A 20,355-nucleotide genomic window follows, 5' to 3' on the forward strand; every position below is an offset into this window, starting at 1 on the left:
TCTGGAGAAAACAGAATATGTTTAATGATTTCCAAGGACACGGTGTGGAGTCCAGGCTGGGCCATCACACGAAGTAGGCAGCCAGGGCTGACATCTTGTCCTTGGGCCGCCTGGCACCGGGCCTTCCCGCCGGCCTCCGGCCCCGGCCCCGGCCCCGGCCCTGCCTCCTCCCAGGCCCACGGTGCATGGGGTGGCAGGAGGCTGCGTGCTTCAGCTCCACCAGCTCCTGGAAGATGGGGTCGCAGAAGACGCAGCCCGTGTGCTGCGTGCTGTCGCCCGGCAGCGGGGACTTGGCCTTGTTGAAGTCCACGTCCAGCAGGGCAGCCTCGCAGGCGCCGCAGGTGTCGGCGGACACGCGCACGCGGTGGGCGTTCTCAAAGCAGTGTGCCACCACGTTGCACCTGTTGCAGGCCACCCGCCACTTGGGGCCAGAGGTTGGGTCAAGCACCAGCACGCCGCTCTCGCACTCCACGCACTGGCCGATGCCCAGCATGCTCAGCGAGTGCTGGCAGGTGGGGTGTGTGCACTCATTGCAGCCCGTACCTGGCGGGGGAGGGGGGCAGCTGTGATGCACACTTGCCTGCCCACCCCGACCTCGTCCCAGCAGAATGTGCCCCACCTGCCCTGCGCACCAAGACCCTGGGCCCTGCTTCTCCAAAACCTCCTCAACCTCTGAGGTCCCCCTACCCGGGGGGCTATAATGGCGTTTCCAGAAGGCCTTCCTGGCGGCCTCCAGCTTCACCGTGGCCTACGAGGGGCTATCAGTTGCCCTAGAAGCTGCGGGAGGACAGGGATGGGTATCACTGAGAGTGCTGGTGACCGAAGGCTGGGTGGGGCACCCTCGCACTCACCCCAGCCCCAGATGGGCCCAGCACGCCCACTGCCCAGGTCGTGAGTGAGCCGACCACAGTCAACCATCCAACTGTGACCAGGGCAGTGGGCCCTTGAGCACATACACCTGGTGTCCCTGCCCCAGGGCGCACGGGGAGGGCAGGGGCGCCTCAGAGCCCAGAGTGACGCAGAAGCTCAGGGGATGGACAGGCTGCCGGCTCACCTTTCTTCATGTCCCGGAAGGGCGGGTGGTTGGAGCAATAGGGGCACAGCGGGTAGCTCTTGCCCCGCGAGCCTGACGACCACAGAGCCAGCTCGAAGTCATCCAGCGGGCAGCGGAGCTCCTTGTACAGCTTGATGGTGCCGTTCTGGGGGAGGCTGTAGGTCTCGTCACAGTGTGCGCAGTGCAGGCGGCTCGGCTTGGCCTGTGAGGGGGGCATGCAGCTGCTGGGGCCACCCACCCTGCCCACCATGGTTCTCCCGATTCAGGACGTGACGTGTGACACGTCATACCCCAGAGGACAATGTGACACGTGCCACAAGACCCGTGACACAAGCACATAGCACGTGGTGGCTGCAGCCAGCATCTACCGTGTAACACCTGTGCATGACACATAACACGTGGCGTGTAACACGGCACGCACAGCAGGGAACACGCGATACCCAGCACTGTCATGGCCTCTCGGGTGTGGACCCCTGGCCACTGAGTCTCAGGACACTTGCTCCACACGCAGAAAGTTCTCAAATCCCTGCACACGTGTTAGTATCCGTGACAGCAAGGACTGTGTTGTTCAGAAAAAGGCGGCCCAACAGCTTACATGCTGCTGGGATCTGGGGGTAATGGTGGGAGTTTGCTGGCAGGGCCACCAAAGCTGGTCAGTCACTTGGTGTGATGCAACTGGGGCGAGGCCTACAGAGGTGACGAGAGCGGCCCTGTCTGTACACACCTGTCCCTGGGTGTCACAGCCCCTCAGCCCACCTACCTGGATGTACTTCATGAACCGGTGGCACTTCCCACAGCGGGAGAGGGGCTTGCCTGTGGCCGCCAGAGGCGAGAAGGACACCTCCATCAACTCATCCATGCCTGAAAGCCAGTGGCGTAGAGTCACACCTCAGCCTCGGGCGCCCACCTCCCCACCAGTGGCCAGGGTACTGGGGGGGTTGGGGGAGCCACGGCATGGGGCCAAGGGTCTGAGAGTGAACTGGTCTCTGGCCCCAAGGGTGGAGTTTCCACATCAGTAACTGAACAGTGAGCAGCAGCCCCGTTTGTCAGATGAGCCGTTTGCCCTGCATGTGCTGTTACCAACTGCTCTGTAACCCCGGCATTGGCCTGTCCTCCCAATGGACGCCTGGAGCCCACAGCCCGGATCTGGGAGCTGGTCTCACTGCCAGAGGTGGTAGCCCTGACTCCAGCCTCCTTACCGGCGATGGAGTCCACAAAGTAGTGGAACTTCCTCTTGAAGACGTCCAGGGTGTGGCCCAGGACCTGGCGGTAGTCGGCCCTACCCTGAGCGATCAGGTTCAGCTGCTTCTCAACTGCACTGCGGATGGTGGGGAGCACCAGCTCTGCATCTGCGGGGTGGGGAACACCGCTGAGCCCCGACACCAAGGGGCCAGCCCTGCTGAGGCAGGTCCTGGGAGGGGCGGTGGCAGGGCTCACCGATCTTGTAGTAGCCGTGCACTAGCACGATGCCCAGGTTGGTGGGCCGGAGCCGCCGGCCGCTCTCCACCACCACGTAGTTGCGCTGGCAGATGTTGTTGATGTGCACAGGGATGCTGGCGTCCGTCCCTGTGAGCACAGCAAGGCCCCGTTGCCCTGGGCTCCCCCTTCACCCCACCTGCTTTGGGGCCCCGGATGCCACACCTCAGACCTTTCTTGTGAACCCAGGGTCCATGCTCCCAGAGGCTCTGTGAGGTTAAGGAACATGGCCAAGGTCACAGAGCTCGTCTGCCTGCCTCTCACACCTGGTAAATGCGATCTGCTTGGCCCTCCCTGCCTTGATCCTGTGGCAAAACCCCTTCCAGAACCAGAGCCCAGACCCCAGGAACGTGGAGGGGCCTCCCTGCCAAATCATCCCTCTGAAACCCGCCTGGGTTTGCCCACTTTCTGGCTCCTGGGTCCCTCGTGATCAGAACCCGGGCAGGATCCCAGTTCCAGGGTGCACCTCCCCCAGAGACGTCAAGGTTGCCCGGCGCTGCCAGGTGACGCCTTTATTGCTCCTGAGGCCGAGGAGCCCACCGAGGTCCGGGCACCGTGGCCCGGTTGTCCCCTGGCCCTCTAGAGCCTGTCACCGCGAGGGACCTGGTCAGCAGTTCCCCTCACAGTGAGCGCTGCCTGGGGAGAAGGCCCCAGCACGAGGCCGGCCCTAAGCATGAGGACGGGGGTCACAGCCCCTGGGCCTGGGCGAGACCCCCTTGCCTGTGAGGTGCTTGCATCAGTGTCCCCACAAGCTCACCTGTCCGGCACATCTACACCCCCCATAGGGAAATGGTCTGGTGAGAACTTGGTTTTCCTATCGCCTGTGTGGGTTCTGATCTGAGTTTTGTGTCTTCCTTGCAGGTGAATCACTTGCGCCCTGGGCCAGCACTCGGACCGGGGGTGGTGGGTGGTGGTCCTGTGGCCAGGGCCCCAGGCAGAGGCCCCAGCCCCGGCTCGGCTGGCTGCCCTGGCACTGCTGGACCCACCGATGCCGTGCTTCTCCATGAGCGTGATGAGCTCGGCCTCCGTCAGGTAGTCGGGGGGGCTTGTCTGCTTCTCCAGCATCTTGACCTCGCCCACGGCGAGGCTGTCACCCCTCTGGCAGGTGGGCAGGCTCTCCTCCAGGGGGATGCTCTGCCAGGGCATGATCTCTGTGAAGCCTGCAGAGACAGGGCGCCGCCGCTCAGGGCCTGAGAGCAGGGCTGCCCACCTGGGTCCCCCGAGGTGCCCGAGCGTCTGTGGACGGGGAGGGGCGTCCGCCTGGCCGCACCCCACCTGGGGAGATGACGGTCTTGCCCGTGCAGGTGAAGCGCTCGGGCCCGATGCGGAAGGAGACGCTGCTCTGCAGGTACCTGCAGTCGTGGCTGACCGTGGCGATGAAGTGCCTGGTGATGTACTCGTACAGCCGCCAGGCCTCGCCCCCTGTGGCGGGCACGGCTGGTTAGCGGCCGGGCGGGGGCACCCGGAAGCCCGGCATGCCAGCACTGGCCTGCTCCAGAGCCTGAGACCGGGAGGGACCTGCTCCCACCTCCTGCCCCTGCTCCCAGGGGATCTGCTCTCCAGGGCCTGGCCTGCCCCACAAACCACCTGCCACCTTCGCTTCAGACTGGGGCTTCTGTCTCCACCGCAGCCTCGCTCCCCTGCCTCATCCTGGCACGCGGGCCACCAGCATCACCTTGTGGCAGGGAGGTGAGGGCACCCCATGGTTGAGCCTGTCCCCTGCCCGGTCTCAACCGATCTGTCTGGCCACCTGCCTGCCCACCCACCTCACCCCACCTCCTGCAGCAGCACCCACACCTGCTTTCACACACCTGCTGCCACCACTTCACTCCTGTCCCATCCATGGAGACAGAGCACAACTTTCAGGTGGCCCCTTCATCCCAGCCGGGGCAGGGGGACCCCACACTGCCAAGGAGGCCTGATAAGGGCCAGAGGTGCCATGTCCCGAAGCCCCTCACCCCACCCTCCTTGGAAGCTCAAAGCCTGAGTGTGTGTGTGTGCGTGTGTAGGAATGTGTCTGTGTGAGGGCGTGAGCATGTGTGTGGGGAGTGTGAGGGTGAGAACGTCGGAGGAGCCGCAATACCTAATTCGGCCTCTGTGGCGGATCTCATGGGGGTGATGGGGGGGTGGTCGCCAGCATCGTGGCCTTTCCGTGGGCGGTTGATGCCTTCCGCCAACAACCGCTTCACCTGCAGGGGGGACATGAGGCAGAGCTGAGTTTAGGTGCGGCTGCCCACCCATGAGGACGAGGCCCGTGGGCTGGGGCTCCAGCCTCACCGTGTCGGCCCAGTAGGGGTGGTTGGCCTGCTGCCGCAGAGGCCCCTTGAGGTCGAAGTTCTCGGGGTAGTGGGTGGTCTCGGTCCGCGGGTAGCTGATGTAGCCCTGCGTGTAGAGGCGCTCGGCCGTCTGCATGGCATGCTGCGGGCCCATGCCTGCGGAGACAGAGGCCCAGCGGCCCCAGTGCCAGGATGGCAGACGCCTGCCCCGGGCCTGGGCACTCAAGCTCCTGGGAGGCGAGCGTGGCTCTGAGCAGCTGGGGGACTGTGCCCACACAGCCTTCCCCAAGGCCAAGCTTCCCACCTCCAACAGGCACGCCTGTGTCACCCGAGATGTTGAAATGTGGCCTTCAGAAAACCTGTCTCATGCCCTGCCTGGAGCCACCCTAAGCCCTGGGCTCTGTGATGTCTGGCTAAGACAGTGGAATCTGCACATGCCCTCCGTCCTGAGCCCTCAGGGGTTTCTGTCCTCCAAATCCAGGGCCACTGATGGAGGCTCATCCCTCTGTTCCTCCCTGAGCCACAGTCTGGCCTAGCTAGCAGGTACTCGATGTCATCGCTGACCCATGAAGGTCCCCAGAGGTGCTGCTCTGACAGGACACTGCCTACGGTTTCCTGAGGCTGCAGAGGGGTCACTGGTGCCTGGGGGCCGACAGCTGTGAGAGACCAACCTTTCAGCATAACCTTCTTGCCACTGTGGAAACGAGGCTCAGAGAGGCCACGTCACACCAGTTACACTGTCCTGAGCAGGAGACACGGGCCTCAGTGCCCTGCCCACACCTGGCCTCTCCCTGCACCAGGGACGCCAGCGCTGCCTGTCCCCCTTGGTGGCCACCTTGTCACAACTGCTATTGTTAGGATGCTCAGTTTCACACCAGGGAACCCTAAGACAGCTTAGAGAGAAGGGGACTGCGGTCGCCCATTTTCTCACGAGGAAACTGAAGCTTCAGGACAAGGAAGCAAGGGGCCTGGCTGGGATTTGTACCAATTTTTCGTTCTGGAGCTGGAACTCCACTGTTTAACGCCTTGGAGTGGGTGGCACCCAGCCAGGGACACATGAGGGCCCAGTGGCTGCTCAGACACTTAGTGACATGAAATGGTCTGGTTTTCCCCACAATTCAAATACGCTGTTGAGTGTTAACCAACAGTCCTATGAAAGGGAATCCTCCCTGCTGTTTGTTGTCACTTGTTACTGCTTTGGAATTTAAGAGAAATAAAATCCACGTGATGTTCTGACTCCCTCTAAGCCTCGGGTGATGGTGCATAGTGGGGGTGCCAGCATAGGTGAGCAGGGGTGGGGGGTCCTGGCACAGGTGAGCAGGGGTGGGAAGGGTGCCAGCACAGGTGAGAGTGGGCACTGTCCTGAATTCCCAGGCGTGGTACCAGGGCTGAACAAGGTCGCCACACACCTGCCCCAAGAATTCTCCCGGGGGCTTTGGAGTGATGTCCACACTTACCCAGAGAAGAGCTGGCCACACGTAGCATCTCCACGGTGTTCAGGGCCAGGGGCCTCTGCTTGGCCTTCTCTTTCCTGCTTGTGGCCTCCACCTGGGAAACAGAACAGATTCAGAGGGGCAGGAACACAAGAGGATCAGGGCAGTGTGGCCAAGGGTCTGGTCTCTTCTGTTTGGTTTCCCTGCTTCTCTGATTCACTCATTTTTTAAAAAATTGCTTTATATTCAGTTTACAATGTTGTGTCAATTTCCAGCGTACAGCACAATTTTTCAGTCATACACAAACATACATGTATTAATTTCCTATTCTTTTTCACCATGAGCTACTATGAGATCTTGAATATATTTATTTCCCTGTGCTGTACAGTATAAACTTGTTTATTTCGATTCACTCTTCACAGAGGTCTTAAGGCTTGAATGAAATTTGTTCAGGCCCATGAAGGGCAAAAGGAAGGAAGTTCTTTCCTAGAGAATTTTCTAGGGAAACAGAAAACCTGGAAGAACTGGGAAGGGTCAGGAAAAGGGGCCACAGACTGAAAGCCCAACGGCAGCCAGTGCCATCTAGGCCGCAGGGATGGTAGGGCCCAGAGGCCAAGGGAAGCAGGCCCCTCGCAGGGCAGCCGTGTGCCTCGCTGCGCCCACTAGTGTTGCTACACCTTCCAATTTGTCAAGAGAAGCTGGAAATTGGAACTTTCATGTGAAATATCATAACTTTTATATGTGGTAACCATTTTGAAAGTTTTGTAAACAGCACGCACTTTAAGTAAAATTGTGGTTCAACCTCTGGGCTGAATAGGTGTCAGAAGAGATGTCTGTGGCAAAAACAATCTAAACCTGTCAACTGCCACGCCTCACCCCTGCCAACCCCACACAGACCTGGCCAGGGCCACGTCCCCTGCACCCTGGATAAACGTGGGGCTCACGCGGAAGCCAGGTGGTGCCTGTGCAGCAGTGGAGGCTGGGGTCACAAGGGGTGGGATTCGAGCATGGTGGCCGTCGAGGGGAGAAGCATGGGGCAGCTTTAGGAGAAGTTCTGGAGCCTGAGTCACCTGCAAGCTGGCCAGCAGGGCACCCAGGACTGCTTAAGAAGGACAGGGAAGGCGGCTGAAGGAGGCAGGTGTGCCTCACTGACCACAGTAGCCAACACAATGGCAGGGCGTAAGCTGCAGCGGTCTCGGACCTGCCCCGCCCCACGCCGCCAGCTCCAACCTCATCCTAACAGCCGCGCGGCATGGGCTTCCCACTCTTGAAACCCTGAGCAAGAAATGCAGCACATAAAGGCCACAAAAGCAGAGGCCCAGAGCTGCCCACACTAGCTGCAGGCACACAGGGCCCTCCGGCTGTCAGCTGGAGGCATCGCAGGAAAAGGACCTGTGGGAGGAATCTGCTCCAAGGAAGCAATGCCCACAGGGTGGCGGCAAGGGGAGTGTGGAGGGGCCTGGTGGGTAGCTGGCGGCGGGTTGCATCTCCTGGTCAGAGCAGGTAGGCGATGCACTAAAGCTACTGCCCAGGCACAAATATCTCAGTAGGAGCACACACATGAGTAATTGTTCTTCTTTCTAAAGGTGTCTGTTTTAGGAAGCGGCAGAAACACGTGAGCCTAGGTCAGCAGCGGCATCCCAGGGCTGCCCCTCCCAGAGGCAAGTGGACAGCTGTGCTGGAGCAGGCCCACCTGGGCTTCCTTCTCCAGCTTCGTCATGTTCAGAAACATCTGGGCGATCTCCCGGTCGAACACTCGCACTCGGTCCCAGTCCAAAAGGAGAGATCTGTCCTTATCAGTGATCACCTGCAGGATGAGGGACACAGGACAACCCGGGAGAGAAAAGGTCCAGGTGAGCCACTGCTGGGGGAGAATTGAGACAGATGGAGCTGGTCTTTGTGAGCAAAACGGTCCCGGCTCTAAAGCTCTCGCAACCATACCTGTTCAGGTGTGCAGGCACACAGGTACACAGGCTGAGACCCAGCCCCACTCCAGGTGGAGGCTGCTCTGACACCAGGACCCCTGCTGAGGCCAGGCGGCAGGATTCATGAGGCAAGCCCAAAGCCAAGGCTGATGTGTCCTTCAGGGGCATCGGAGCCCCCACCTTTCACGCGATCCCTGCACACCCACTGAGCCAGTACAGCACCAAGTGTGGTCCCAGACCCGCATCAACCAGAGCAGCTCTGAATTATGCTTTAAATCTCAGGAGAAGCTTCCATGTCATGCAGAGAAGGGGGTCTAAGACTTTTTGTTTGCTTGTTTTGTTTCATTGTTTTTTGTTTTGGGGGAGGTAATTAGATATTTATTTTGATGGAGGCACTGGGGATTGAACTCAGGACCTTGTGAGCAAAAGGCACATGCTCTACCACTCAGCTAAACCCTCCCCCCTAAAAGTCAGTGGCTCAGGGCCCTCAGTCCAGTCCTCGGGCCTGACTGCCACAGCTGTGGCCCCAACACGTGACCGCACCCCACACTGCCAAAGCTGAGATTACTCCCTCTAATCGAGATTCAACGCACCCAGGCCCAGCCTTGTCCTGCCGCCTCCATGAAGGCCGGGGCCTCCCTGGGCACCTGCGACCACTGCCTGGTGGGCCAGCTGTCCACACATGTGCCCTTGGCCTGGGGACTAAGACGAGGAGGATGGGGGCTCCCAGAATCCACACCCAAGCCAGAGGGAGCCAGCGTGAACACAATGGGGCGAACCTTGGCCTGCAGCACCCAGTAGGTCTCGGGCTTGAAGGACTGGATCCTGTCATGTCTCTCCACGCAGAAGCCCAGCGTGGGGGTCTGGCATGGCCCGAAGGAGATAAGCGAGCTGTCCAGGTTGCCGTATTTCCCCTGGAAGTACTTGGTCTGGAACCTGCCAGGGCAGCGGGAGAGAGGAAGACGGTTCAGTCCCGCGTTCAGTCAAGCATCATGAGCCACCGGTGGGAGGCAGGTAGGGGCTGGCTGGCGGGCGCGGGAGGCCCAAGGCAGATGCTCTGGGCTCAGAAGGCCCAGTAAGAGGACCTGCTGGGCACAGGGCCAGAGGGAGTCGTGTGTGCGCTGACAGAGCCACAGGAGAGAGCAGAGGCTGAGCGCTGGGCAGGAAGGAGAGAGCAGAGGCTATGAGCACTGGGGCAGGAGATCCTCCCATTTTACTCCAAGCACCCCCTAGACCCGCCCACTCTTCTTGTGGAGCAGGGGCCTCTGCCTGTGGTCTGCGTCAACTACAGAGGGAGTTTTCACAGGGATTTAAAAGTGGTGACACTCTCGCGTTGCTGATTAGACAGGGCACAGACTAGGACCAGTCGAGGCAGCGGCCGGCGGGGGGCAGGGGCACCTGGTGAAGGCGCAGCCGATGCGCAGGTCCAGCTCCTGCCGCGCATCTACTGAGAGCGCCTCGTTGTGGTCGGGCTCGCCCAGGCGGGCCATAGCGTTGCAGATGTCTGTGTCGGTGATGGAGCTGAACCTGGCCCGGAACACCGTCTTCTCGCCCCCATGGGCCCGACTCATGACCGGCAGCACAGCGTCCAGGACCTGCGGGAGGCGCCCGGCTGTAAGGCTCCGCTCTGCCCCGCCCTAACCTGCGCCGCCTGGCTCCTCCCACTCCCGCCAGACCCGCCTCCATCACCTCTCCTCCCAGAAGTCTGTCTCGCGCAGGACTCCTTTCCTTTGGGCAACAAACATGTTCCAAGTCCCACTCCTCTTGCTGCCCCCTCTCTCCCTATGGCTGCTCCCCCAACCCCCACCAACCTCCAAACCCAGAAGCATTTCTGCCAAGAACGCAAGGGAACTCAGCCTCCAAGTCCCCCCAATTTGGACCCACTTCCCCTCCTTCTAGAGGAGGGAGTTTAGGAGGGGTGGGTCGATTTGAGACTTTTCAGAGATGGGAGGAAAGACAGAGAAGAAAAAAGAAGGAAAGGCCGTGGACGGGAGCGGGGGGCTGGGGCGGCTCAGGCCTAGAGCACAGTGGGGTCCTGGGGTCCTGGAGCCCAGACTCACTAAGAATTAGTGAAGGCCGTGCAGTGGGAGGGGAGTCACCGCTGGAGCCTGGCCACGCAGCTTCTTTACGGGGAGGAAGTGGCCTGTTTCCAAGGGGAGAAAGCCGGTGAGCTGCCACCCTTCTCCACCCCAGACGCAAAGGTCCCTGGGGAGGAGCAGCCCTGTGGGAGACGGAAGGGCCTGATGGGTTTCCTGAGGGCGCCAAGCCATGGGTGAGAGTAGGGGACGGAGGCAGGAGGGGACCTGTCTGGAGTCATGGCCTGGGGTACCTGTGCAGGCAGGCAGGGAGCTCCACCTTCTCCTGAGGGAGGGCTGCCTGGGGGTGGCAGAGACAGAGGTGGTAGAAGAGGACGGAGCAGGTGGGAGGTGAGAAGAGGGAGGCGAGTGAAAGGCTGTCGGCCAGCACTGGTGGAAGGTGGGAAGGTCGCTGCCTTGAGATGGGAGGGGGGGCCACTGCGCTCAGCACCACCCTCCCCTGGAGACAGCCCTGTTCCAGCCCCCACCTGGGAAATCTTGCTCCCTCACAATGTACCAGCAGGTGAGGGGAAGCTCTTCACCCTGAGTGGAGCCTGTGCCTCTCAAACTGTCTATAGAATCTCCAGAGCGAGGGGAGAGGCTCTGGTGCCCCGGCAGGGCTGGTGCCTCTGCGGCAGCGTGGGCCCAGGGAGGGCAGGGCAGCGGCGGGCACGCAGCCCCGGGCCTCACCTCGAAGCAGATGTTCTCCCCCTCCTTGTCGCAGTCCAGCCACAGCACAATGTAGTCACAGCCTTTGCCCTCCACCTGCGCACAGCACACGGGGACTCGCGTCTGCCTCGGCCCAGCCCCGGAGCCCTGAGCCCAGTCAGGAGGCCTGGAGCCCAGGGCAGGCCCAGGCGGGGCGGAGGAGCCGGCTACAGTCAGCTTCCTTAGGCTCTCAAGAAAGAATTTCGTACACAACTGCTGCTTTTTGGACAACAAATGTTATAAGTGCCATATGATCTTAACCCCCAAAACTGCATTAAAAAAAGGCTTAGAGGAAAGAACTAAACGTAACAGTGGCTGCCTGGGGTAGTGTGACCATAAATAACTTTTTCTTCTTTCTACTTATCTCTATTTTCCAAGTTTCCATCACATGTATGCATTTGTTTTAAAATCAGGAAACCACCACCACCAAATGCTCTACTTTAAGAGCAGGCCCTGCTCTGGGGGCTGACGGTGTTGGGGAGGAGTGGGCCCGGGGCACGTCGGGGAGAGTGGGGCGCTGGGGCCAGGACGCACCTGCAGGAACTTCACCATGTTCAGCTTGGGGTTGGCCTCCTTCTTCTCGGTCGGGGCCTGGCTGAACAGCTCGGCGGGGTCCACCTTGTCCCACTTGTTGTACCTTCCTACAGACGCGGCAAGGGGACGTCAGAGTCACACTCTTCTCGGCTTCTCCCAGCCCCCTCTGCCCCACCCTCCTCCTCACAGGGACTGGGACCCAGGAGGACGGTGGGGACAGAGAGTCTCAGAGAACCACTTGCTCAGAGCAGGCCCTTCCTTGCCCTGAGCTGTGAGCCCACACCACACCTCAGCCATGTGCAGGAGTCACGCAGGCTCTGGGCACACCCTGTCTCCTCTTCCAGCCTGGTGGTCGGCCGGCACCCGACAGGGGCTCAGCAGATCCTGGGAGCATCAGCCCCGTTTTGCCCTATGTCCGGGGCACCCCCAACTTCTCCATGTGGGGTTTGGGGCTCACGTGCCCAGCCTTGAGGCTTCCTTCCAGGCCTCACCGGTCAGACATAGCCAAGTTCAAGTCCTGGCTCCCCACCTGCTTCTGCTGGTGGTAAATTTGGGGTCCAACTGCCTGGCCATACTACTTGGTGGGAGTCACAGAGCAGCAAGAACTGTCGAGGCTTCACTGTGGGTGGCCTGTGCTAAGCGTTGCCACCTCCCTGCTGCGCCCGGGCCTCAATAATCCTGAGAGGTGATGGCACTGTCCTCACAACCCTTCACACACACAGAGGCCCAGCCCCAGCAGAGCTAGGGTCATGGCCCATGTCGGACCCTCGGCAAATGCAGCCCTGCACCTAGCCCCAGCCTTGTAATAACAACCACCAAATGCCCACTGGACAAAAGCCATGTGTGGCAGGGCAGTAGCCCTCTCCCAAACACCTGAATGGGCCAGGCCCCTGCTGAGGTGGGCACCAGTGCCTCCAGTTTGCACAGGAAGGGGCACAGGGCACACAGTGACTGAGGGGCACCACTGGACGGGGACCCATGGGTGCTGATCTGAAACCTGGTTCTGGGCACATGGCCTGGGACCCCAGGTCAGCTCTCCTCAATCCGCTGGCCACAGGACTCATGGATTCTGGACAAATCTCTCTGTCCTGGGCCCTCCCCCAGCTCCACCAGGACCCCAGGCAGCACTGTGCAATGGAGGTAGGCAGGCGGGTGGGGGGCTCACCCAGGAAATCCAGGGTCATCACATGACCGCAGACGGATGTCATCTTGAAGCGGACAGGCTGGCCAGCGAAGGTCCCTGAGTACTCGTGCACCGAACATGTCCCGTTCAGCCCTTTGCGTGAGGACATGCTCCCTGGGGAGAAGCAGGGTAATGGCCACTCCAGCAAGCTGCACCCCACACAGCCCCGGGCAGGCCAGGGTCCCCCTCCCTGCAGTGGTCAATGATGACCTCCCTTAGGCCACCGAGGGTGCTGAGAGATCTGATGGCTCCCCCTCAGCTGAACTTTCTCAGCCTCAGGGGACCAGGCACTTATGGGGGCTCCCTTCCCCCTCAGACCACGACTTCTCAGCCTGCTGTCCTGGGGTGTCCTCCGCCCTCAGCCACCAGACGCCTCTGGGTCCACAGCACCCAAACACTCTTCCTACTGAGGGAATTCAGAGGCAGGAGGGAAGCAGCTTCCTCCCAATCACCCAGGGGCCAGGGTGGGGCGAGGGCAGGCACCCTGGGGTCCCTCCAGTGACATGAGGCGCATGGCTGCAGCTGCCGGGTCCTGGACAGCAGTGCCCACAGCAGGGCCTCATTAGATCAGGCCGTGCAGGGTCTGGTCATGTCTTCCTCCTTCCAGCAGACTCTCTCTGTATGAGTTAGCAGGGCTGGTTTCTGTTGACTGTGACCGACAGCCCTGCCAGGGACAGGGCTCGTCCAGGGGCCTGTGTGCACCTCCCTGCCGTGTGGGAGCCCCGGCCTGCTCACGCTGAGTAATCACCCCCCATGGTGACCAAGTGACTAAGTGGCCGAGAGCTCTGTCCATGCCTGCTGGCCTGAACACAATCTACTCCAGTGGGCTGGGATCACCCTTCGGAAAAGAAAGAAATGCCCTGCAAGTGAACCGACCAGCTTATGGATCAAAGCTGGTGAGAGGACCGGGCTGCCCTCCTACCTCGAGAGAGGATTTTGGCGATGGACTGGGCCAAGGATGGCTTCTCTGCCACCATGAGCACGGTCTTCATCGTGTGTCAGTGCTGTGGGGCCCCGGCCTCACGCACGCTCAGGGCAACGACAGTGACCCAGCTCGTACGCTGCCCCATGCAGCTGCCTGCCGCCACCGCACCACCTCCTAAGGAGGAAAGACACACAGGAAATAGCCATGCCTCCTGCAGGAGCCACACCACCAACGGGCAACTCCCTCTCTACACAAAACAAACCCTAGGCAAGAAAGAAAACTCAGGGAGACTTGAAGGCACCCAGCAGATGACTGCCTGAGGGAACTGAGCCTCCGGGATGACCTGGGGAACGTGGCTTCACTCAAGAGAGGTTGAGGTGGCCCCACAACCCCAGGCTGATTTTGTCCCCGAATCCACACTACGAAGACGTGAGGGCCTCTGGGCCTAGCCCCCTGCCCTTGGAGCCACTGTGTCCCCTAGGGGCCGAGAGTGGCACCTCCACCTTGGTGGCGCATCAGGGTCCCTGGGTGCTTCACCTAACACAGGCCCAGGCTGGGCACCCATTTCCTCCTGACCCCCAAGTGGAGCTCATGAGGCCTTCCCGACAGGGTCTGGTCCACCTTTCAGCCTGGCCTGCCCCACCTCTCATTTTGCAGGCCATCCTCCGGCCAATTAAATTGGACACTGTCGCCTAAAGGAAAAATACATCCGCTAGCCTGGAATGCTCCTTGGAGCCCAAAGGCAGCTGGATGCAGAAGGCCTGGTTCAAGGGCTAAGTCTCCTTTAAAGGGCTCTCCCTCTCAGGGAAGGCAGGTGGATTCTTTCCTGTGAACTGCCTGCTCATATTTGTGCCCATTTTTTTTTCAAGAGGGTTGCTGTTTTCCTACTTTTTTTCGTTTTCATATTCTTTTTCATTACAGGTCAGTACAAGATATTGAACATAGTTGCCTGTGCTATACAGTAGAAACTTGTTGATCTACTTTACATAAACTAGTTAGTATTTGCAAATCTCAACCTCCCAATTCATCCCTCTCCACCCCTTTTCCCCCCTGGTAACCATAAGTTTGTTCTCCATGTCTGTGAGTCATTTCTGTTTTATAAGTAAGTTTATTTGTCTTCTTTTTAGATTCCACATATGAGTGATATTATATGGTATTTTTCTTTCTCTTTCTGGCTTACTTCACTTAGAATGACACTCTCCAGGTCCATCCATGTTGCTGCAAATGGCATTATTTTATTATTTTTTATGACTGAGCAGTATTCCATTGTATAAATACACTACAACTTCTTTGTCTAGTCATCTGTTGATGGACATTTAGGTTGTTTCATGTCTTGGGTATTGTAAATAGTGTTGCTATGAACATTGGGGTGCAAGTATCTTTTTGAATTAGAGTTTCCTCTAGATATATGCCCAGGAGTGGGATTGCTGGATCATACGGTAAGTCTATTTTCAGTCTTTTGAGGTATCTCCATACTGTTTTCCACAATGGATGCACCAAACTACATTCCCACCCACATTGTAGGAGGGTTCCCTTTTCTCCACAACCTCTCCAGTATTTATTGTTCATGGACTTTTAAATGATGGCCATTCTGACTGGTGTGAGATGACACCTCATTGTAATTTTGATTTGCAATTTCTCTAAAATTAGCGATGCTGAGCATTTTTTCATGTGTTTGTTGGCCATCCGTCTATCTTCTTTGGAGAGATGTCTATTTAAGTCTTCTGTCCATTTTTTTGATAGGGTTCCTTGTTTTCTGATATTAAGTTGTATGAGTTGTTTCTATATTTTAGAAATTAGTTCCTTGTCAGTTGCATCATTTGCAAATATTTTCTCCCATTCTGTACGTTGTCTTTTCATTTTGTTGATGGTATCCTTAGCTGTGCATAAGCTTTTAAGTTTAATTAGGTCCCATTGGTTTATTTTTGCTTATATTTCCATTACTCTAGGAGCTGATTTTAAAAAAATATTGTTATGATTTATGTCAAAGAGTATTCTGCCTATGTTTTCCTCTAGGAGTTTTATAGTATCCGGTCTTACATTTAGGTCTTTAATCCACTTTAAGTTTATTTTTGTATATAGTGTTAGAGAATGTTCTAACTTCATTCTTCTATGTATAGCTGTCCAGTTTTCCCAGCACCACTTATTGAAGTCTTTTCTCCATTGTATACTCTTGCCTCCTTTGTTATAGATTAATTGACCATAAGTACATAGGTTTATTTCTGGACTTTCAATCCTGTTCCATTGATCTATGTGTCTGTTTTTGTACCAGTATCATACTGGTTTAATTTCTGTAGGTTTGTAGTATAGTCTGAAGTTGGGGAGCATGAGGTCTCCCAGCTCTGTTCTTTCTCAAAACTGTTTTGGCTATTTGGGGTCTTTTGCGTTTCCATACAAATTTTAACATTCTTTTGTCCCAGTTCTGTGAAAAGTGTCATGAGTAATTTGACAAGGATTGCGTTGAATCTGTATACTGCCTTGGGTAGTATGGCCATTTTAACAATATTGATTCTTCGAATCTAAGACCATGGTGTATCTTTCCATCTGTTTATGCTGTCCTCAATTTCTTTCATCAGTTTCTTACAGTTTTCAGAGTACAGCTCTTTTGCCTCCTTAGATAGGGTTATTCCTAGGTATTTTATTCTTTTTGATATGATGGTAAATAGGATAGCTTCCTTAATTTCTTTTTCTGCTATTTCATTGTTAACGTATAGAAATGCAACTGAGTTCTGTATACTAATTTTGTATTCTGCAACTTTACCAAATTCACTGATGAATTCTAGTAGTTTTCTGATAGCATCTTTAGGATTTTCTACGTATAGTATCATGTCATCTGCAGATATTTCATTTCTTCTTTTCCAATTTGGATTCCTTTTATTTTTATTTTTTTCTGATTGCTGTGGCTAGGACTTTCAAAACTATGTTGAATAAAAGTGGTGAGAATGGGCATCCTTGTCTTGTTCCTGATCTTAGAGGAAACGCTTTCAGCTTTTCACCATAAAGTATGATGTTAGCTGCGGGTTTCTCATATATGGCCTTTATTATGCAGAGGTTATTGTTCTCTTTGTGCCCACTTTCTGGAGGGTTTTTATCATAAATGGATGTTAAATTTTATCAAAAGCTTTTTCTGTATCTATTGAGATGATCATATGGTTTTTATTCTTCAGTTTATTAATATGGTATATCACATATTGAAAAAAAAATCCTTGCATCCCTGGATAAAACTCACTTGATTATGGTGTATGACCCTTTTAATGTGTTGTTGGAGTCGATTTGATAGCATTTTGTTGAGGGTTTTTGAATCCATATTCATAAGTGATATTGGCCTATAATTTTCTTTTTTTGTGGTATCTTCCTCTGGTTTTGGTATGAGGATGATGGTGGCCTCATACAATGAGTTTAGAAGTGTTCCTTCCTCTGCAATTTTTTGGAATAGTCTCAGAAGGATGGGTGTTAACTCTCCTGGAAATGTTTGGTAGAATTCACCCTGTACCCCCTCCCCGAGTGTCCTGCTTGTTCCTGCCCTCAGGCCTCACCTCGGTCTACCTCCTCCACCCCCTGCCCCTCCCAGGAAAAACCACTCCTGCCACCATTGCTGTGCCCCTCCATGGATGGAGTGTAGTTCATCTAGGACACCCAGCACTCACTGGGCAAGTGTTGGCTGAATGAATGAATGAATGAATGAGCAACCACAGCTGGTCTTATGCAGCCTCCGCTCTCCGTCCCAGGGGATAGTCAGAGGCCCAGAACAGACCTCCCGCATCCCTCCCAAACCCACAGAAGCCAGAGGCCTCGGGGAACATGGAAGCAAAGGGAGAGTGCTTTGCAGGGGCTTTCCCATCCCTTTGCCCTAAAATCCTAAAATCCTTCAGATTTTCTCACTTCTGCAGCATAAGAGCTGCCAGCCATCACACTGGAGGCATCCTGCCAGTGTCCTCGGGTGTGCGTGCTGTGTTGAGCTGCCCTGAGCGGGAGCTGGAGGGTCATCGGGGAGACCAGAGCTCACCCACATTTATGCTGTGGGCCTCTGTGAGCATCCCTCCAGCACTTCTCTCTGTACCGGAGAGCATCTCCACTGACTCATCTGGTTTTTGTCTCACAGTTCCCGGAAGGTAAACTCCAGGGGAACAGGGATGTTACTCTAGTGGCAAGTAATATAGGCAATTAACAGATACTGCCTGAATGAATGACTCTTGATTATATAAAAGCCCAAGTCTGCTTGCAAACTAATAATAAAAATACTTTTTTCAATATCTAAAAGTTATTTAGAAAAAAAATTTTTCTTGAGGTGGGGAGGTAATTAGATTTGTTTGTTTGTTTAATGGAAGTACTGGATTGAACCCAGGACCTCGTGCATGCTAAGCATGTGCTTTACCACTGAGCTGTATTCTCCACGCCTCTGATGTCCAAAATTTAAAAACTGACTTTAAATCAGTATGAGTATTGCAAACATTTCCCCTTCTCAATGTTCCTTTCTCCGTGGGGTCAAAGTTTCTAAAAGTTTCACGTCTCTACTACTCCCCTTCATACCTAAGGATCCTGAACACTTCTCCAGTAAATAATTAACACATTCTTCAGTACAGATCCCTTCAGAGAGAAACATTTTGCCCTAGCATCTTTAAAGAGATCACATTTACCCAGGACCAGAGGTACAACTGGGCAGTCAGTCATACAAAGGTACAGCAGCGTCAGTCCCAATTTCAGGTCACCTGTCCACCTGTCAGACTGTGTACCTGCTATGTGGCCCATCTCCAGCAGCTCTGGCTGTAAAGAAACACGTGTTCTGTTTTAACAGTTTATACTCCAGTATTGCACGAGTACTTTGTAACGTTCTGAGTACCACTGCTTTATTAGGGAAAAAAAATCACATCCTTTACAGATACGGAATCATGGAATCCTGGGGAAAGGAGTCTTGGTGACAATCTGGTACAACCATCTCAAGGAAGAACAAACTAAGACCCAAGGAAAGCAATTTTTCCAAAGGTAAGCTGGGAAATTTACCAAGCTGGGGCTGAAACACATGCTACCTTACTTCAAGCCAGGTACTTTTTTTTTTTTTTTAAACTGCACCAGGTTCCATCTCTTAAGAGATTTCAGGAGTCTTTTATTTATTCATTTATTTATTTTGGTTGGGGATGGGAGGCAATTAGGTTTATTTATTTATTTAATGGAGGTACTGGGGGTTGAACCCAGGACCTCTTGCATGCTAAGCAGGCATTCTACCACTGAGCTATACACTCCCCCATTCTGCAGTCTTAACATTAATTTTTTGTGATAATCTTGGAGCCTCCCTACTTTTCCATTAAGGCATATCTCCAATTTCAAAATGGAAGCCAGCAAGAACAGAAGCTGAAAGCAATGGTTTGCAAACTTCATTTATATACCATCTTAACACCTTTGCCTTACCGACATTATTATTTTTTTAAGTTTTTGCTTTTTAATATATAAAAAAGGAAAATTTTTATAGCCTCTTTGGAGCTGAAGGCCTGTAATCAATCATGAGAACTAGAGTCCTTCCAGTGACCTACATGGTCTATCAGGTTCAATTTCGTTGTCTGCCAAAGCTCTGAGCCTGAAGTCTGTCCTCTTATTTCAGAAAGGAAGATGAGCAAGTGCTAAGAGTCTGTCGACACCCAACACCCCAAATTAGAGCTGTAATTAAGAGGGCTGAAAGTCAAAGGGAGTAGAGGTTAGCCTATTATTACCCTGCCAACTCACCAGGGACACCACAATGGCATGTGTCCTTGGCAGATACTGTAGATAAAGTCCTTTCCTGTCAGTGTCTTACGCACAAGTGGATGGCGCTTGGGCGTGAAGGCTTAGCAGTGGTCCGCACAGCATTTAGACCCCTGAGATTTCCCACCTTAGTATCGCATCAAACACCTATGGAGTCAGAGAAAGAAACAACCATTTCTTAAGCTCCTCTGCGGACATGCTACAGCTATAAACGCTCCTTTATTTAATCTCGCCAAGAACCCTACAAGGCCGCGCTGTAACTTTTTAAACAATGAGTAAAGTAAGGTTGAGAGCAATTCAGACTAGAGCCAGGTGACCTTTGCCAAGGTTCTAGGGACCCCAGGGCTCGCTGGCCACCAAGCCCACGTGGGGCTGAATTCTCACGTCCTGTTCTCAAAGGCCGAGCGACAAAGAGGCAAGACGAGGCCTCTGTGAGAAAGTACTGCCCCGGATTCCAGCTAATTTGTTCACAGAGGTGCCCTCCCGCCGCCCCTCGTCTACACCGACCCCTCATAAAAGCACGCCCCGGCGCCTCAGTTGGGCCGGGGAAGGCGGGTGGAGCCTGCCGGAACCCCGACCCCGCCGGGACCGCCGCGCGGTCTCCACAGCCTCAGCTCCCGCTTGCGACACGGACCCCGCCTCAAGGCGCTGCCGGGGGCTCGGCGCGGAGGGGCTACCCACGGCGTCCCCGAATCCGCCGCAAGCCCGGGGGAGGTGGCGAGAACGCAGGGCCCAGCCCGGCCCACCTCCCGAGCCGCCCGCCGCTCCCGCTCACCAGCGTCCCGGCTCCGGCTCCGGCTCCGCTCCGCCTCCTGCTCACAGCGGCTGACGGAGGCCCTGCTTCCGGGTCCGGCCGCGGACGGCGTCCCCCCGTCTGCCTTCTGGCGCCGCACGCCCGCGTCTGCAGGTTCCCAGTCTCGCGCGTTCCGGGGCACATCCTCCAGTCGGCCCTAGCCGGCGGGGGTCCGCACGGGCCCCCAAACCCCACCCTGGCCCCTCCTCTCTTGGAGTCTCAGGGTGTCCTCTAGCC

The 20,355-nt window shown here is 55.7% G+C and overlaps 1 protein-coding gene across 3 annotated transcripts; it reads right to left on the reverse strand.

The window, feature by feature from the left end:
• Positions 1-20,254, reverse strand: TOP3B (DNA topoisomerase III beta). 3 transcript variants are annotated; one of them, XM_032471843.1, is made up of 19 exons: positions 20,101-20,240; positions 19,308-19,472; positions 13,587-13,763; positions 12,647-12,778; positions 11,482-11,588; positions 10,930-11,004; positions 9,563-9,759; positions 8,944-9,100; positions 7,933-8,046; positions 6,264-6,354; positions 4,808-4,962; positions 4,614-4,719; positions 3,806-3,952; positions 3,517-3,690; positions 2,492-2,620; positions 2,254-2,403; positions 1,815-1,915; positions 1,055-1,256; positions 1-543 (listed from the first exon to the last, which is right to left on the reverse strand). In XM_032471843.1, exons 3-19 carry the CDS (start codon positions 13,654-13,656, stop codon positions 65-67), a joined length of 2,586 nt encoding a protein of 861 aa, XP_032327734.1. In that variant the 5' UTR covers positions 13,657-13,763; positions 19,308-19,472; positions 20,101-20,240; the 3' UTR covers positions 1-64. The 3 variants fall into 3 exon arrangements, with proteins under 3 accessions (XP_032327734.1, XP_032327733.1, XP_032327735.1); XM_032471842.1 differs by lacking the exon at positions 19,308-19,472 and having other exon boundaries at positions 20,101-20,254; XM_032471844.1 differs by lacking the exons at positions 11,482-11,588; positions 12,647-12,778; positions 13,587-13,763; positions 19,308-19,472; positions 20,101-20,240 and adding an exon at positions 10,225-10,307 and having other exon boundaries at positions 65-543; positions 10,930-10,988.
• Positions 20,255-20,355: the final 101 nt, after the last annotated feature.

Source organism: Camelus ferus, chromosome 32 (assembly GCF_009834535.1).
Source record: "Camelus ferus isolate YT-003-E chromosome 32, BCGSAC_Cfer_1.0, whole genome shotgun sequence".
Lineage (NCBI taxonomy): Eukaryota > Metazoa > Chordata > Mammalia > Artiodactyla > Camelidae > Camelus > Camelus ferus.

Coding starts and splice junctions, on each gene's coding strand:
- TOP3B (XM_032471842.1), bottom strand. CDS start 13,656: ATGAAGACCGTGCTCATGGTGGCAGAGAAGCCATCCTTGGCCCAGTCC. Junction 12,779..13,586: donor CGCCAAAATCCTCTCTCGAG/GTAGGAGGGCAG, acceptor GCTTCTCCCCAG/GGAGCATGTCCTCACGCAAA. Junction 8,047..8,943: donor ACTGGGTGCTGCAGGCCAAG/GTTCGCCCCATT, acceptor CTCATCCTGCAG/GTGATCACTGATAAGGACAG.